Source organism: Giraffa tippelskirchi, chromosome 2, assembly GCF_054371585.1.
Source record: "Giraffa tippelskirchi isolate mGirTip1 chromosome 2, T2T-mGirTip1v1.2.pri, whole genome shotgun sequence".
Taxonomy (NCBI): domain Eukaryota; kingdom Metazoa; phylum Chordata; class Mammalia; order Artiodactyla; family Giraffidae; genus Giraffa; species Giraffa tippelskirchi.
The window spans coordinates 17,443,337-17,462,659 of NC_137276.1; the positions used below are offsets into that span (position 1 = coordinate 17,443,337).

Genomic DNA, 19,323 nt, shown 5'->3' on the forward strand with positions numbered 1-19,323 from the left:
TCTATGTCTGTGAGTCTTATTTGTTCCAGATACATTCATTTGTGTCATGTTTTAGATTCCCCATATAAGTGATATCATACGGTATTTGTCTTTCTCTGTCTGACTTACTTTCAATCATCTCTAGGTCCATGCACATTGACACAAATAGCCTTATTTCATTCTTTATGGTTGGGTGATATTAAACATTTTTAAGAGATAAGGCTAAATTTCAAATACAGTATTTACCCTCCACGGAGTGAATAAATCCTTTTTCATTTTTTTTGGAGGGGTGAGTTGGACTTTCTGCTTTAGTCACAGGCCTCACAGAGCGAGCTTTTCTCATTTGGTTGTTGTATGAGGGTGTGGGGTATGCCTTTGGCTTCTTTTCTTGGGTTATGATCACAGCTAATGTTAAACTACTGCATGCTGCCTGATCATACACAAGGATTTGGTCATCCACATAAACATGATGCTGTTGTGAGTTCACTTTTCTATTTAGAGAAACATGTCAGCTAGAAATACCTCCACCTTATTACCCAGACGCATGCGTGCCGAGCAAGTCTCCAAAATAGCCCTTTGAGTAAGTGGCAGCTTTAAAAACCGTCCAGCCGCCTACTTCAAACCAGAAGGTCAGCAGAGGAGAGTGGAAGTTGGATTCTGAACGGTCAAGGTGCCTACAGGAATTTAATAGGAGGCAGGATTTTGGAGACTTGAACAACCAGACAGCGGTTTCTCCTTGGATTTCTTGCCTGTTACCGATCTTGGTCTTCTCTCTTCAGACTTCACGATGAATGTGCAGGCTTGCTCTAGGTGTGGGTACGGAGTGTACCCTGCTGAGAAGATCAACTGCCTAGACCAGGTCAGTAGACGTTTCTTGGCCTTTGCAAATTGTCACAAACATGGGAAATATATCTTGTTACATATGGACATGTGGGTTTTTTTGAGCCACCAAGATAACGACGTTTCCCCCACTTTTCTTCAGTTCTACCCGTCTCTAGCTATATCTCCTATATTGTCTCAAAAATTTGTAGCCGAGTGTCTGTTTTATCACCATTTTATCTCTAAAGCTCATTTTTTTTTTGCCCTGAAATATATAAGATTCCTGAGAATGAAAGAAAAGGTAATTTTGCTCAATGTTTTCTATTTGGTTTCTAGATATGGCACAAAGCTTGTTTTCACTGTGAAGTTTGCAAGATGATGCTATCAGTGAATAACTTTGTGAGTCACCAGAAAAAGCCGTACTGTCACGCGTAAGTGTTTGACACTCCTCCCCACCACCTCTTGAATTATGTTTGTTTTTTTTTTAATGACTAACCAACCAGAGAATCAAATCACACACTCCAGGGTTAAATCCAAGAACCCAAGAAATGTCTTCTCAAAAGTTTTTACTTAAATACAGTCATTAAAGAGATCTGACACAGGATTTTATGCAATGGACAGAAAGTTGAAAATTTAAGATTTCTTACAAGTGAAAGACGAAATCTATCCTCTGTAACCCCATGTCAAACTATTAAAGATTGTGCAGAACAGTGTTATTGCTATGGATATGCAGAAAACTTTAAAATGTTTTCTTTTAAATAATTTCAGGTAAATAATTTCCAGTTAAATTTGGTTGAATTTATTTGATTTGGTTGAATTTATTTGATTTGCTTTTCCTTCTTTATGACTCATTGCCTGGAAACTCTTGAATTTAATTGTTATGTCTTAAATTTTTTTGATATAAAAAGTGACTCTTCCTTTAAGAATAGTCACTCAGTCATTGTGGATAAAGTACATTTTCTAATTCTGGTTTATATATACTTTTTGTAGCCATAACCCCAAGAACAACACTTTTACAAGTGTCTATTACACTCCATTAAATCTAAATGTGAGGAAACCTCCAGAGGCCATTTGTGGGGTAAGTTACTTAATTTTGAATTTCCAAATAGTGTTTAAAGAAAATTTCTTAGCTCAGGAACTTAGGTTTTTAAGTGTCTCTGTAAATATGGAGAAAATGAGCAGGTTTACATCTAGGCAGAAAATGGGCAGGTTTATACCTAGGCATGTTTAAGCAACAAATATTGCTATTTGCCTTACCACAACGTAGAGGCCCATACAGGATAATCCAGCTTGAATATCTGAGGATCTTGTATCCATTTTAATCTCCTTGTGTCTGTCAGCTCTATACACACTGATACAGCAGGCCATGCACACACCAGGTGCTTAATACATAAAACAAAGTTCATATAGTTGGAAAATATTACAGAGCCCTTTCTTTCCCCATTATATTTGGGTATAAACATGGAAACCTCTAGTTCCACACTTAAATCTCTCTGCATTCGGTAATGTTTAAATCTCTTTCCCCATGGGTAGGGGTAGTCAGAGATATTTTGATCTGGAACTGATGTTTGGGTAGGCCAGAAGGCTATATTGATTAACCAACCTGTTTTGAAAAACTAACAGAAGGGTTTTGTCAGATAACTATTGATTGAATGCTTGCATTTATTAAAATGATGAATCATTTCACTTGCCTCCCCCAGGCCCCATAGCAAGTTGTTTTATGGGATTGAGCTAGCAGCTTTCTAAAATTAGAGAATGACACAGGAGGTGGAAGGCTCTCTAGTAATCTTCCTTCCTCATGTTACCTCACCCTATCCTGGCTCTCCTGCCTGCCTAGGCCACGTCCTCCTCAAGAAGATGGTTTAGGTTGAGCTTATCCTTATGGCTTTTTACATGTAACCGCCAACTAGCTTATTTCACTAAGTGCTTTGCTCCAATTGTGAGTTTATTATTTTTTTTAACAAGCTTAGGTAACATTTACTGTGTAGTTGCTTAACTAATTTAACACATTGCAATCCAATAAAGTAAATACTATTATTATCCCATTCTACTGGTGAGGAAACTGAGGCTTGGAGAGTTGTTCATGTATCTATTGTTGACTTCTAACAATTAAGAAGCCTGAAGAATTCACAAGCCATCCATTACTGAGAAGGCTTATTCTTTTAGGATTTTGCTTTCATCCGTTTTTGCTTGTTTGCATGGGTTTTGTTGTTTGTTTTTGTCTGTTAACATCTAACACAAAATTGACAGTACTGAATTTAACTCTCTCAGTTCGACAGAATGCCAGACACTTTGCAACACCCTTTATCTGTATAATTTCACTTATTCTTCACAAAAACCCTCTGCAGTGTTATATTACAGTTGGGGAGGCTGAGGCTCACAGAAGTTAAGTAATGTACCTAGTTTTACTGGGCCAGTTGAATGGATACAAATCCTGATCTCTATCACTCTAGGATCCATATCCTAAACTGCTCAGTCAGCCTACTCATATGTGCCTAGGGTTTGGCAAACTCTCCAGAAGGAAAAAAAAAAGCACTTGTTTATGTTTACAAGCATCCAGATATTTCTGCAGCTCTGGGGTCAGAGTTTGCCCAGAGATTGAATACAAGGAGGTGTACTTATATACAGAATATTGATTGTATTTGTCACAAAAAGATCCATGATATCTCTGTCTTCCACCCTCAGTGAGGTATCAACTGGCATGTCCCCTTTACAAAATCTTACAACAGATCAGGCAATACTTACCTTCCTTTGAAGTGGTGGTGAATTCACTTTTTTGTAACTTGTATGACAGGCCGGACCTGGAGCAAGATTATCGCTGGTTCTATTTCCAGCCACAGGCAGTGACGTGAGCTTCCCAGGAAGCCTATGTGTGTGTGTTAGTTCACATCTATGTGAATATGTGTGTACGCGTGTAACTATGTGTGTTTGCATATGGAGAGTGTATGTATGTGTATATGCAGTTGTAAATATGTGTGCGTGTGTATACACGGTGTATATACATGTGCATATATACATGAATGTGTATATACATGGCTGTGTGCACATTTGTGTATGTGTGTGGTATGTGTATATGTGTGTATGTGTGTTATCTCTGTGTGTATATGGTGGATGTGTGTTTACATGCATGTGTATACACTTGCATATGTGTGTATGTGCATATGCGTGCATGCGTGTACACACACGTGTGTCTCTCTGTGTATGCATATATGTGTATACGTGTACATGTGTGCGTGTGCATGTGTGCAGAACAACTGACTGCTGAGACCCCTTTCTCCTTTCCCACCAGGGGAAAAATCAAGTGGACACTCATGTCCCTTCTAGGCCCCAGATCTTACAACCACCCTGGGGAACGTTGTGGATTGCATTCTTACTCCCTTTTCTTTTCTGGGAGACTTTGCCAGTTAAATAAAAAACAGATTCCTAGTGCATGTGCTAAAATTAAAAAAGGAAAGCAAGGGATTCTTCAGTTACAGCAATGAAGGTGAAATGGCATTTGAAGCTGGTTGACATTTTTCTGGTTTTTTAAATGTCACTCTTCGAAAAATAAATGCATAAATAAATATTTACTAAGACAGAATTTCCTGTTTGGTAGGTGTGAATGGAACTTTTATCAGAATAGAACATGTAGATTGTCTCCTATTCAGAGAATGAACTTTAGCCCTTAATGCTTCCTTACTCCACAAATAACATTTATGGCTTTTTTCCTCTTCCCATTTCCTCTGAATAGTCATGAGCCCTGTGAAAGGTCTCTAGGGAGGCAGGCACCGAAGCTGCCTGTACTGTGGGAGAAGGGCAGAAAATACAGATTCCTGTGTACTATGGTAACGTGATTCTGATTCCTTTAGTCACTGGCTCTAAAGGAGGGCAATTTTGCCCCCTAGGGGATATTTGGTGACGTCTGAGGGACTTTTTCTGGTCAAAACTGGGAAGGTAAGAATACCGGTGGCATCTGGTGGATAGAGACCACCCATCTTGCTCAGCATCCTGCCATGAGCTAGACAGACTGCCCTCAACAAGAAATGAACTGGCCCCAAATGTCAGTGGAGCTGCTTATGAGAAACTTTGTCTTGAGTTTATACAGTGTTCAAGGTAATTTCTCAATATCCAAGGGAAAAGGCATGTAAAGATTCTCAATTTATGTGCTTAAAAATATACATGTTAGTGCTGCATTAAGCAACCCCAGACAAAGTGCCCTTGACAGGGAACTAGAATTCCCGGGTTCTGAACCTGGCTTTGCTAACCTGCTGAATGATTTCAATAAGTTCACTTCTCTTCTCTGAGCTTCTTTCCTCGTCTGTAAAATTAATGATTTAAATTTCAGCTTGTTTAAGTTGCAGATTTCTGGGCTCCATCTTGGATCTCATACATAATATCTGGGTTTGAACCTAAGCCCCAACATTTTCTTTTGTGGTTAGTTCTTCTGATGTTCTCCTTAAGAAATCTTTGCCTATTCCAAAGTCATGAAGATATGGTTAGATGTCAGTTCTCTTCAAACTGATCGACGCATTCAGTGCAGTCCCAGCCAAAACTCTGGTGTTTTTCATAAAAATTGACAAACTGATTCTAAAATTGATATGAACATACAGTGATTCTAGAATGATGAAGAAATCTTGAAGAACAAAATCAAAGGACTTAGGTTACCAGGTTTCTAGGCTCCTCTGTCCATGAAATTCTCCAGGCAAGAATACTGAAGTTGGTTGCCATTCCCTTCTCCAGAGGATCTTCCCCACCCAAGGATCAAACCCAGGTCTCCTACATGGCAGGCGGATTCTTTACCACCTGAGCCACCAGGGTGCCTCTTGTAGTTGTTAACTCAGTGTAGTATTGGCACTACTGTAGAATTGACAGGTCAGTGGGAAACAATACAAGGTTAAGAAATAGAGCTGCACATATGTGGTCACCTGAGTTATAATAAAGGCACCACTGCAATTCATTGTAGCAAGAATCATCTTTAAATAAATGGTACCTGAGTGACTGGACACTTACATAGAAGAAATGAACCTTGATACCTACCTCATACCCATACATAAACATTAATACAAGGTGTGTTATGAATCAAGATGTGAAAGGTGGAATCATAAAGCATAGGAGAACACCTACATGAATTTGAGGAGCCAGCATTTAACAAGCTCCCTGAGTGTTGCACAGACTAGTTAGGAACCACTGCTCTCACATCTAGGTTTTCTAAGCTGAATACTTGGTACTGTGTGATAAGCTTGTAGAGACATTGTCTTTTTATTTGTGTGGCAAAATAAAGCTTTGCACACAGTAGGTGCTATCCATGTGCCACTTGGCTGGTGGTACAGATGAAGCCGATGGTGACACTTGACAGCACAGTGTGGCTTGTAGTACAGTTAAGATGCTCTGCAGTTGAGACTTAGGATCCGCTTCCCCCGCCCCTAATTTAGTTCTGTATTATTTGTTACCTTTCTCATTTCTGATGGAAACATTACTGACAACATCTTCATTGTGCAGATCGATGGCCAAGAGGATGGTGAACGGTTTAAGTCGGTTTTGCACTGGGACATGAAATCCAAGGATGAAGCCGCTGCACCTAACAGGCAACCACTGGTGGATGAGGTGAGGCGAGAGTTATAAACAGGTTTGGAAGCAGAGAAAAGAATGACGCATTGTGCAGATGACGTGTGTAGTCAGCATTACTTCTAGAGGGAATTGGTTAAGCTTTCTTTTATTCATCTTGTCATTCCAGCGGTCTACAGAAGACCTCCATGGTCTGTTTCCCACATTCTCTCAATACTTGGTATTACCAGACAAAAGTTTTGACAACCTGTATCTTGTTTTTTTCTATTTAAACTTTCCTGATTGTGAGTGTAGTTGAGCGTTATTTTCACATATGAATGGTCTGACTTTTCAGATCACCAAAGGATGGTTCTACCCAACCTGTCCAACTTGCCGTATCTCCAGCCCACTTGGCTCCCTATCTCTTCCCCCCAGTTCCAGTCAAATCCACTTCCTCATGGTCTTTCACGTGAAGTCTATCATTGCCTTCTTGCTTTTATTCATGGCAGTCCCCACTCTTAGAATTTATTCAACATGTGTTTTTTTTTCTTTTTTAAAATCAGCATGTATTTATTGAGTATTATATGCCAGGCACTATTCCAGGCTGCTGGAATACATCAGTGCACAAAAACAGATGAAAATCTCTGCCTGCATGGAATAGACCTCCTTGAGCAGATGCTTTTTCTTGTCCCTTTGCATCATCTGGTAACTGACCTCATCCCTGGAGGTCCAGCTCAAATTCCTGTCCAAATCAGGGACCCTCACATGGAGATTGCTTTTTCAAAACTCTCAGTGTTTATCTTCAGTACAGTACATTTAAGCACCAAATGTTTTCTAATCACTGATTGTTTCATATGTCAGTTTTATTTCCCTAGATAAACCACACATATCTTTAAAGAGGAACTTTGTCTTCTTTTTTTTCTCTTTTGATTTTCTTTTCCTAGTGTTAATTGCTTAATCTAGCGCTTGGCACACAACAGGTAGCAGGTTTTTGAAGTTTGGCTGAATAATGCTGATTAATCTCAGATGGCCTGTCCACAGCAACTCCCTGCTGCCCCATCTTGGTGCAATAATGAGCAAAAAGAATGTTAAGTTACGTTTGGAACTCTGCTATGATATCAATCTCTGAAAGTTTTGGTTATTTAGGAGATTAGGTTATTTTCTAGTTTGAAAAAACTGAACATTCTGGTTAGCTGAGACCTGCCATGTATCAGGAGGAGTTTATCGTTTTTAGAGAATTTCTGTTTTTTCTATCTTATGTTGACAATGTAGGTGAGCATTGCTTGGAGGGTGAGGTAGGTAGGGTGATCTTACCAAGCAAGTGTGTGGGCTATGTGTTTGTATGCATTTGTGTTTTTCCTCTCCAGAGAGCCTATTGGAGTGGATACAGGGAAGGGAATGCCTGGTGCCCAGGAGCTCTGCCAGACCCTGAAATAGTAAGGATGGTGGAGGCACGAAAGTCACTGGGTGAGGTAAGGGCTCTAGAAAATTACTTTAGCAGTTAGCTTGAATGTTCATTAAGATTGTGTTAGAATGCTGGCCCTCCCCCAAACATTCCCATGTCCTAGTCCCTGGAACCTATGAATATGCTACTATGCATGGCCAAAGATATGATGAAGGTAGAGATTTTTTTTCATTGAAGTATAGCTGATTTGCTTCCCAGGTAGCTCAGTGGTGAAAAATCCGCCTGTCAGTGCAGGAGAGGCTAGAGACACGGGAGACACGGATTTGATCCTTGGGTTGGTAAGATCCCCTGGAGGAGGAAATGGCAACCCACTCCAGTATTCTGGCCTGGAAAATCCCATGGACAGAGGAGCCTGGTGGGCTATGGTCCATCGGGTCACAAAGAATTGGACATGACTGAACGATGGAACAAATGTACATACAGTTGATTTACAGTGTTGTGTTAGTTTCTGATGTACAGCAGAGTGATTTAGTTATATGTATACATATATATGCATATATATTCTTTTTCATGTTCTTTTCCATTATAATTAATTACAAGATAATGAATATAGTTCCCTGTGCTATCCAGTGGGACCTTGTTGTTTATTTTATACATAGTAGTTTGTATCTGCTAAACTCAAGCTCCTAATTAAGCTAAGGATCTTGAGATAGGAAGATTATCCTGGAGGATTAACGTGGACCAAATGTGATCACAAGGGTGCTTATAAGGAGAGTCAGAGTCAGAGAAAAGATGATGTGACAACAGAAGCAGAGGTCAGAGCTGTCTGGGGCTGTAAACCAGGAACTGTGGGCAGCCTCTTGAAGCTGGAAAAGGAAAAGAAATGGATTTCCTACCAGAGCCTTCAGAATCAGCCCTGATGCCCTATTTTAGATTTTGGACCTATCGCACCATAAGAGAGATCTTAGTAGGTTTTCATCGTAAGAAAGACAATTTTACCCCAGGTTATGGAATTCCTTAATGATTTGCATGCTGTATCCTCTAGTCTTCTCCCTAAACCCAGGGCACCTGTCCTTTGAAGAAACCATTTTGGAAAATATTGTTAGTCTTGAGTAACTTTTCTTTAGCACATGGAAAGAAAACAACTGAAGCACAGTTGCTAAGGTGCTATGTTTCGTTAGGAAAGCAGACTAGCAGAGATATTCAAAAGTAAGGAGGAGAAAAGAACAGATATTTCACTCCCAGTACTGTAGAAATGTGTCTAGCGGTGGTTTAGTCATTAAGTCGTGTCCAACTCTGCCACCCTATGGACTGTGAAGCCCGCCATGGACTGCGGGCCCATGAACTGAGGAGCCCGCCAGGCTTCTCTGTCCATAAGGACTTTCCAGGCAAGAATACTGGAGTGGGTTGCCAGTTCCTTCTCCAGGGGATCTTCTTGACCCGGGGATCTAATGTAGGTCCCCTGCACTGCAGGCAGATTCTTTACCAACTGAACTACCAGGGAAGCCCAGAACTGTGTCTAGTGGATGAGTTGCTGAAGGGTCTCCTGCATAATAATTGCTGCATTATCTTACAAGCCTTTGAGTCAAGGGGCATCCCTTGGGTTGTGCCAGGTTCCACAGAGTTAAATATAAACATTGAAAGGGAAACTCTTTGACCTGGGAAATACAATTTCTTCAGCCTCAAAGGTGTTAATTTAAATCACCAAGTGAATAATTTTCAAATTTATTCCAGGAGACCAAAATATTTTCCTAGTGCCATATACATCCAGTTGCATTGGTTCTGATGATGCTTGCTATTGCAGTTTTATTCGTTCTCATTGGAGATCCTATTGGTTCTCATGCTGACATTGGTCTGACCAACAGGAGTATCCAGAAGACTATGAGCAACAGAAAGGTAAAGGGAGTTTTCCAGCCATGATCACACCTGCTTATCAAAGGGCCAAGATCGCCAACCAGCTGGCAAGCCAAGTGAGTGTCTTAGTGCTTACTCGCTGTTGATTACACTAATTTTTGTCATTAGTGAATCCCTGGGATTCAGGTAAAATCTAACAGGAGAGTTCTTTGGGGTCAGTAAGTACCCTGAGTACAATATTACGAAGAAGACTGTGTTCTTATCTTTTCTGTATCAGTCATTCTCTATGCCCGTGCCTCCTCTATCAATGGAGAGAAGACCATGTCGCTCACCCCAGAACTGAACCAAATAACTTTTCGAGGTTAAGCATTAAGGACACTGATTTTTATTTAGAGGATGGCAGATCCTACTGAAGAATAGCATAGCTGGTTGATTTAGAGCTCAGATTCTGGAGCCAGCTATTTTGGGATTCGAATCCTGGCTCTCTGGCTTCGTAGCTGTGGGACCCTGCACAAATTACTTAACCTCTCTGTTCCCCAGCTGCTCATCTGTAAGATGGGGAAAATCATAGTCCTGCCTCATGTGATTGCTATGGAGACAAATGAATATTTGTTCAAGTTTAGCAGTTCCTGGCACTCTCTTGGACTGAATACATGTGCGTGTTTTTGGAGAGGAGCCCATAAAGCAAGCCAGAAAGACTTTCCATAGATTTTCCTCGAGTGTTGCCCAATGGTGTAGCTTCAGGACAGCTGCAGGGAGAGGTTCTACAAAGGTTTCTGGGTGTGACCTTGACTCTGTGCTGTCTCCTCGCCAGGTGGAGTACAAGAGAGGGCATGATGAGCGCATCTCCAGATTCAGTACGGTGGCGGATACCCCCGAGCTGCTCCGGGCCAAGGCTGGTGGACAGCTTCAAAGTGATGTAAGAAATGATAGAAGCCAGGGACTTCCCTGGTGGTCTAGTGGTTGAGACTCCACACTTCCGCTGCAGGGGGGCCCTGGGTTCAATCCCTGGTCTGGGAACTAGGATCTCCCAGGCCGTTTGTGTGTTAGTCGCTCAGTCATGTCTGACTCGGTGACCCCATGGATTGCCTCCCGTCAGGCTCCTCTGTCCATGGAATTTCCCCAGGCAATAATACTGGGGTGGGTTGCCATTCCCTTCACCAGAGGATCTTCCCGACCCAGGGATCGAACCTGGGTCTCCCACATTGCAGGCAGATTCTTTACTGTCTGAGCCACCAGGGAAGTCTGTGGAGTCCCATGCCACGTAGAGTGGCCAAAAAGAAAAGAAAGCAATGATGGTGGCCAGACACTGTGATTCTTCCTTAAGGTTCCCCACTCTTTCCTAACATGGAGAAGGGTAGGCAGGTCAGATTCAGCAGCTAGCACAGACCCCGTGAAAACTCTTCCTTAGAGAGAAAAGTTTACACGGTATTAGTAACAAGCCAGATATTTCTGATTAACCTGAAAGAATTCTCTCCTTGTCACTGCAAATAACAGAATAGAACTTCCGAAGAATTTGTACCATTTGCCTTTTCGATTCCAGTTGCTCCACAGCATAATAAGATGGAAAACTTAGTGTTGTTCTGATTGGGAAGTTTAAGCACGAATCCAGGTTCAGCTTAACGAGTGGCTTCCACTTGCCTTGGTTGGCCTGCAGCAGGTGCTCATAAGTATGTGTTGAATTCCACACTGAATATCTCCATGTATCAGACACTGAGCTGGGTGTTGGGAATAAAATGGTAAATAAGGGTCCATCAAGCATTTAGCTACTACATTGCCTAAGAGATCTGATGGGAGATGTGCAGGTGTTATGGGAGCCCTTAATGGGGCTTCTCACTCAGATTGCCTGGTAGATGGTGGGATTGTGGTATGTGATTCAAAATATTTCTTTTTCCAGGTGAGATACACAGAGGCCTATGAACAGCAGAGAGGGAAAGGCAGTTTTCCTGCTATGATCACACCTGCTTATCAGATAGCCAAGAGAGCCAACGAGCTGGCAAGTGATGTAAGTGTCCCTGGCAATGTTGTCACGTGAGGGGAGGAGTCAGGAAGTTACCCAGACCTGGCGAGTCCAACTTGCTGCCTTCTGTGGTGTGCACTGTGGATCCAAGAAGTAACTTTCCTTCAGAGTTTTCAGTCAGTTTTATTAGAACAAAGATCCGGCACTTTTATGTCTAAGACACACTCCCTAGACTCGAGCAGAAAAAGAACATTCCGTACACATTCATTTTGACTCTTGTGACCTGTGTGCATAAGAGGCTAAATTTACCAGGTGTATCCTTCTCTCCCGTTCAAATAGGTGAGATACCATCAACAACATCAAAGAGAAATGAAGGGACTGGCTGGCCCTGTTGCTGGAGCTGAGGGCCCATTGCCAAAGGAATACATGGACCAGTATGGCCAGGTATGGGATAAAGTGACTTCCTGGGAGACTACCCTTTTGAATGGTCAGGTCTCAGTTTGGCAACCCTCTAGCCCGTGATACAACCTGTGACAGTTTAATCAGGGGTTGGGCTGTCGTTTATCTTTGCCCTATTTATGGAAAGTGGATTTCAAAGCCAGAAAGTAGCAGGCAAACAATTACACAGGTTTCAACTTGACTCACTTAGGAAAACAAATTCTAAGTACTTTATCTTTCCCTTTTTTTAAAAAAACTAAAGGACCTATATCAGAATGGTGCATTTGCTAGGAATAAAGCATACTCATCTATTCATTGAAAAAAAATCCTGAGGACTCAGACTGGCTGTGTTTAGCCTGTCACTGCATAGTAGCACCAAAGGGATCAATGCATGTCTTGAAAAATATTTCGCTGAGTAGCAGGATTCATTTTCTTAGAAAGTGAATTTATTATCTAGGTTGCCAGATAAAGCAATATGCTAGAGGGAAAAAAAGCATATTGCTTTATGCCTTTTTTTCTCAATTTCATTTCTTCAATGAACTCCATCTTGACAGGATGTAAAAAGATTGAGTGACAATTACAAGCTAATTTCGTTTGCACATCCCTCTGTATTTTCTGGTACAAGACAGCTGTTGTAAGGGGGGAAGTGGAACATTACTTTTTCATGGTTGTAAGTAAAGACTGTTGGAAGATCAAATGTGTGTGCTGGAAGAGTACGTTCAGTTGGGCTTAGTTGATATTTTTCTCTTAATTCGACAGTTGTTTAAATTTTTTGGTACTGAGTAGACTTTACAACACGTGTGACTTATTCGACATATATAGTTTATAAAAGGAAACAAATAACTGACTTCTGTTCTTCAGAAAACCGAGTTGCTTATAGTGGGGGGTATATTCATGTGAAACTTTGAATGAATATAAAGATAGGTTTTGGCTCCTTTGCAAATGTCTATCTGAACACAAATGTTTGATTTTGAATTTATAAGGCCATTTGATTAAATTCCACAATAATTGTTAGTCAAATGGTCTCTTAGTGCTTAAAGCTCAGTGAAAATATTTTTTTATAATTGTATTTATTTATTTATCTTTGGCTATGCTGGGTCTTTGTCTCTGTGCGGGCTCTTCTCTAGTTGCAGTGTGCAGGCTTCTCCAGGGAGCACAGGGTCCCTGTAATGCCTAAATGACAAAACAATTTATTCTTTTTAATGCATATTTTTAGGTTAATGGACTTTACCATGTATCTGTTATTTGTAACCAGTCATCTTCCCAATAGGATTAAGTGTCTCAAAAAGATTTACATACTAAAAAAAAAAGATTTACATACACAACATATATTCATATAAACAGAGACATTAAAATAAAGCCACAAACCAACTCCAAATCATAAAGCAGAATGGGAAAAAGGAGGCTACCAAAGAATTTGAGTCTTTGTTATTATTTTTTTTTTAGCTTAACTTCTTTCACTTACTACATATGGCCCAGAACCTGCTGGCAACCAACCAAAAAGGAGCTCTTAGGCTAAGCAGGTGTCATTAAAGGGGTAGAAAGGAACCCTGGGCATTCTAATTTGACCCAACTGTTTCATATAAGAGAGTAGTGTGCCAGACTCTGAACGGTATTGCTGGAGCCGGGCAGCCCCACAGTGGAGGAGGCCAGAGTGAGATGGAGTCATGAGCCCGAGGGGACACACTAAGGGTGGTTTCAGATCTGTGGGAGCACAGATGAGGAAGCAGCCAGTTCTGCCTGGAGCAGGCCTGGAAGTGAGAGTAGAGTTCCCCGGAGAAAAGGTAGCATTGATGGACTTTTGAAGTACATCCAGTTCCTGATTGCCGGGGAAGGTATACGCCAGTGACGTGGGGCTTCCCAGGTGGTGCTAGTGGTAAAGAACCTGCCTGCCAATGCAGGAGATGTAAGAGCCTTGGATTCGATCCCTGGGTTGGGAAGATCCCATAGAGGTGGGCATGACAACCCATTCCAATACTCTTGCTTGGAGAACCCCATGGACAGAGAGCCTGGTGGGATAAGTCCATAGGGTGGCAAAGAGTTGGACGTGACTGAAGCAACTTAGCACGTGAGGACAGTTCCGTGAGAAGGAAGGTTCTCCTTTATGGGAGTGGCTGGGTGATGGGAGTGGCGGGGAGGAAGGAAGAAATTAAGACTCAGATTGTAATACTTAGTTTGAAATATACATTTGGTCCCAGTTGAGATCATCTTAAGGAAATTTGAAATCTTTTCCTCCAATGTCAGAAATTCAAATCATTATATAACCTTCCTTTATTGGTAAATGAAATGAATCCATCACTGGGGGAGGCAGTTAGCGGAATATCAGTGCTTCTCTGCATAGATCTGCCAACAGATCCGAGAACAGTAGCATTCAAGACTCCTAGAAGACAGAGGGACTTTCCTGGTGTCTTTTACGAAATGATTACTCCATGGGCCTAGGAGACTCATACAGTTTCTTAACTTATCTGATGGAAACGATGATGCCAATGATAATCACTTCCGTTTATTTAGTGCTGACCCCAGTAAGTGTGCTGGACAGTAGTAGGTGGGCCTACCTCCAGAGTCCACCAGCTTAATTACCACATGTGCTGCTCTTAGGGGTGAACACAGGAGGGTTCAGTGTGGACGGGCCTCCATGGGCCTCCAACAGGAGATGTAGGAGAGATCATTGCTAATCCCCTACCCCTTCCAGTGATAGAGCATTACTCATTAAAATGTTTTAACTAATTATAAATTAAATTAAGTATTTATTTGGCTGCATTGAGTCTTGTTGCTGCTCAAGGGCTTCCTCTGTTTGCAGCGAGCAGGGGCTACTCTCTAGCTGTTGTGCATGAGCTTCTCAGAGCTTCTCATTGCAGTAGCTTCTCTTGTTGCAGGGCACAGGCTCTAGGGCACTTGGGCTTCGATAGTTGCTGCACTTAGCCTCAGTAGTTGTTGACACACAGACTTAGTTGCCCCCGCGGCATGTGGGATCCTAGGTCCCAGGCCAGGAATAGAACCCGTGTCCCCAGATTCTTAATTGCTGGACCACCAGGGAAGTCCCCTGATTAAAATTTTCAACTGACCCAGCAGGGTTACTCAGAAGAGTATGGCGAGCACAGAGGAAAAGGTAGCTTCCCGGCCATGATCACCCCAGCTTACCAGAACGCCAAGAAAGCCAACGAACTCGCTAGTGATGTAAGTACCTCATTGGGACAACCCACAGAGCCGCAGAAGCAGAGGAAAAATGAGACTTTGGAGGCTGTGCTTACTGAAACCTACACCCAGTTGATTTTTTCAGAGCTGAGTCAAAGCAGAATATTAACCTTCAATTCTTATCCAAATTTCTGACATCTGCTTTTTGGGTTCATACTGTTAGGTCACATTTGTCTGCTTTAAAGGAGATTGATGTGGACAAACCACATAACTTACTTGAGGTCAGCCGAAGCAAGCGCAGATACCAGTCCAGCCAGATAAGATGGAGTTATCTGGAGAGTCTTTGCAAAATAACCCACTTTAGAAATTGAGCACTCAAGAGGAATAGCTGGTTAAAATAAACAGTATGATTATCAAATTGGGTGTAACCCAGTTGATAAAATAATTTTTATTTCCAGAATGTTAGCCAATTGGCCATCCTTGAAAGATAAGCTATCATTACACTTGGTAAAGTCGTTACACTTGGTAAAGCGACACGCATACTGCAGATCTTTTACCAACTTCAACTTGATCAATCATCAGAAGCCCAGCATTTGTCTCATGCCTGCTTCGCCCTTCTCCTTTACTTTGTTCCTACTCAGTTATTACCAATTTCCCTAGAAAAGTGCACGTTGCCCTGAGGGGGGAAATAAAGGACACATTCATCGCTTGAGACTGGCTGAGAAATGGTTGTGAAAACCAAAGGCAGAATGGGTTTTTGGATGATACTTCTAGGTGTGATCGTTTTGAGACCTTTCTTCATGCAGAAGTAGAACGTAAAGTGTAAAAAATGTGAAAGGGGGGAGTAGCATTTTAGTCTAAAAGGGAGTGAGCGGTATAGGGAGTTAGTGGAGGAAAAACCCATGTGATTTTTTTTTTTCCTTCAGAAAATTGTATTAAGTAAATGTTGACATGAAATGTGGAGTCACTTCTGGAGAATGAAAACAACGGTTCTGGATGTTCTTTGTGCGCTTGTTTCAGGTAAAATACAGGCAGGACTTCAATAAGATGAAGGGCGCTGCACATTATCATTCCCTCCCAGCCCAGGACAACTTGGTTCTGAAGCGCGCTCAGAGCGTGAACAAGCTCGTGAGTGAGGTACGTACGGGGATGGTCCCACCTGTGTGCTGTCGCCTCCTTTGATTCTGACCGACGGTGAAGGGGTGACCCCGGAATGAACAATCCTGTGTTAACGCCACGTGAAGTACACACACATTACCAGTTGCCAAAGAATGAATAGGTGTTCAAAAGCAATTCATAACAGAGCCTGGAACCAAACTAATTAAATCTTTCTCTGATGGTTCAGAAGTTTCCTCCTCAAATTCTCACAGGGCTGTGGGATATTCCAAAGTTCCTGGTAGTAGATTTCTAGTTGCCAGAGTATTGGACGAACCAACCTTTATAACCGTATGTCATTCTTATAGAGTGGAAATCAAAGATGAGGAGTGTTTTGAACATGGAACCTCCCTCATGCTCTTATTTTTGTAGTCAGGCTTCCAAGAAGTTCTGCGTGCTGTATGAATTCCCCTTGCCTTAGAGACAGACCTGGCCGCGAGAGACTGTGTTTTGTTTGGCCTGCCAAGGGGTTAGGATTTTTATAATTGCTAGGGCTGTTTGCAAGGGAATATCTCCTCTCGTTCCCCATATCATTTTTATTATTCTTGAGTTTCTTATAGCAGCTTCTTCTCTGTTTGCATCACCAATCACGACCCTGAAGGCATTTGAGTTGTCAGCCTCTTGCCAGGCTATGCATAGGACCCATCTAACAAGTTGTCTGAAACTCAGAAAAGGATATGCAAATATCCTAAAAGATTTTTCTTCTCTAACCCCTGAGAGTCAGTCCTTTATCCCAAAAAGTGCCTTAGCCTGTGATGCTGCTCAGAATCACAAGGGGGTACATTTCTGGGTGTCATCAGAAACTTCAGATACTTAGAAATAGTGGATAGGTGCCAAGCCCTTGGAACCTGCATTTAAAAAAAAAAATTTATATTTGGCTGTGCCAGGTCTTAGTGGCTGCACATGGGATCTGGTTCCCCGACCAGGGATCAAACCCAGGCCCCTTGCATCGGGAACGTGGAGGCTTAGCCATGGGACCACCAGGGAAGTCTAGAACCTGCGTTTTAAACAAATTATCCATATGATTCTTATGCTCTAGGCCAGAGGTCAGCAAACTATGACCTGAGTAACAAATCTGGCCCACAGCCTGTTTTTAAAAATGAAATCTTATTGAAATACATCGTATATCTGCTTTTGAACGATAAGGGCAGAATTGATAGAGAGATGGTACATCGTGCAGGGCTTCCCAGGTGGCACATAGGGTCACAAAGAGTTGAACACAACTGAAGTGACTCAGTGCATGCGCGCGCGCAGACACACACACACACACACACACACACACACACACACACACACACACACACACACACACACACACACACACACACACACACACACACACACACACACACACACACACACACACACACACACACACACACACACACACACACACACACACACACACACACACACACACACACACACGTCCTGCCAAGACTCAAATGTTTACTCTCTGCTCATTTATAGAAAAAGTTGGCTGAATCTTGCATTTTGACTCATGGAACATTAGATCTAGGTGGGGTATTTGCAGTCTTTTGTCCCTGGCTTTGTCATAGACCTGGAAAAGTCAAGTGTCTTGTTTTGGTTCCGATAGACTTCTAGAGGCAGAACTAGAACCAGACCCAGGAATAACACTGTTACCATTTTGGCCTTTTTCTATGTGAAAGTGTTAATTGCTCATTTGTGTCCAACTCTTTGCGACCCCATGGACTGTAGCTCGCTACATTTATGGGATTTTCCAGGCAAGAATATTGGAGTGGGTTGCCATTTCCTTCTCCAGGGATCTTTCCGACCCAGGGATCAAACCCAGGTCTTTTGCATTACAGGCAGACTCTTTACCATCTGAGCCACCAGGGAAGCCCTTTTCTATGTGAATATACTATAAGTAAATATATGAATATAAAAACATATTTTCATAGAGTTAGAATTCAACTGTGTATACAGTTTTATGTGCTTTTTTTCATTTTATATCATATTATAAGCATTATGGTGCATCATGCAAACTTTAAGAGGCATATTCCCACCAAATGTTTTATAAGATATGATAATAAACTGTATTTCCTTTGGTAAGCATCACAAGGGAACCTTCCATTTCTTTTTGCCCTTATGTTTATCTAGTAAGACAAACCAGCCCTGCCTCTATTAATGGTAACTAGCCTTCAGCTGCCTTCTCCAATTACTTGGAATGACTTGGAGTCTATTTAATAATGACCTCACATCTTACATCCATCTAACCAGAGGAGCTCAACTAGCCATTTAAAATTAGAAGGCACTCTGCATTTATGTGTGGTCTTATTTATTATATTCTTTTGTAAAGTAACTTTTTTGGTTAAATTCTACTGAAGTATACATACAGAGAAGTGCATATATCATAAGTGTACAATAGGAAGAATTTCCACAAGTGGACTCATTTTTGTAATAAGCAATCAGATCAAAAAACAGAACATGAGCAGAAGTCCTGACATCCCCCAGACACCTGTCCCCAGAAGTGACCACTGTCCTGATTTCTAAAACTAACTTGCCATTTTTGAGCTATATAAAAATCGTAAAGTATTTACTCTTGAAAAGGACTATATATTTTTTAATATTCAGAACCAAACTGATTATTTACTTATTCACTATTTGAAAGGAAAACATGTATTGTTGACCTACAGTAGCCTATGCCTGGTATTTTAAAATCTTAGGTTGAAAGTTTTCTAAAAATATCCTAAGTTGAGCCCTGGTGACATTTTCAAGAGTGACTCCAGGTTTGGTTCTCTTGCGCATCTGGTGTTTTGGTTTCCAAGGTGGAGTATAAGAAGGATCTGGAAAGTAGTAAAGGTCATAGTATCAACTACTGTGAAACGCCTCAATTCAGGAATGTGTGCAAGATCTCAAAATTCACCAGTGATGTGAGTTTTTAATGCCTAAGACTTTGTTTGGTTTTCTTTTTTTTTAATGACCTGAATTTCTTGGTCTCTTAAGAGACCGTGTACGTGAATGCATCTGGGTGTCTTGGAGAAGCATGGCTTCTTAGGCACAAATACTGTGAATGTTGATAGAGATTGCCTGC

At 41.5% G+C, this 19,323-nt stretch overlaps 1 protein-coding gene across 50 annotated transcripts in view; it reads left to right on the forward strand.

Moving 5' to 3' along the window:
- The first annotated feature begins 598 nt into the window (after positions 1-598).
- The window catches only part of NRAP (nebulin related anchoring protein), a 74,727-nt gene continuing 56,002 nt past the window's right edge, over positions 599-19,323 (forward strand). For 22 of the 50 annotated variants that reach the window (XR_014068256.1, XM_081538386.1, XM_081538363.1 and 19 more), the window contains exons 1-12: positions 599-838; positions 1,135-1,229; positions 1,789-1,876; positions 6,277-6,381; positions 7,689-7,793; positions 9,592-9,696; positions 10,395-10,499; positions 11,478-11,585; positions 11,880-11,984; positions 15,051-15,155; positions 16,134-16,250; positions 19,058-19,162. Coding sequence is in view for 49 of the 50 variants with exons in the window: in XM_081538386.1 (XP_081394512.1) it covers positions 767-838; positions 1,135-1,229; positions 1,789-1,876; positions 6,277-6,381; positions 7,689-7,793; positions 9,592-9,696; positions 10,395-10,499; positions 11,478-11,585; positions 11,880-11,984; positions 15,051-15,155; positions 16,134-16,250; positions 19,058-19,162 (1,215 nt within the window). In the remaining variant the exon portion in view is untranslated. Of the gene's footprint in view, positions 839-1,134; positions 1,230-1,788; positions 1,877-6,276; positions 6,382-7,688; positions 7,794-9,591; positions 9,697-10,394; positions 10,500-11,477; positions 11,586-11,879; positions 11,985-15,047; positions 15,156-16,133; positions 16,251-19,057; positions 19,163-19,323 lie in introns of all 50 variants that reach the window. The other 28 variants (XM_081538457.1, XM_081538497.1, XM_081538477.1 and 25 more) reach the window with 3 other exon arrangements.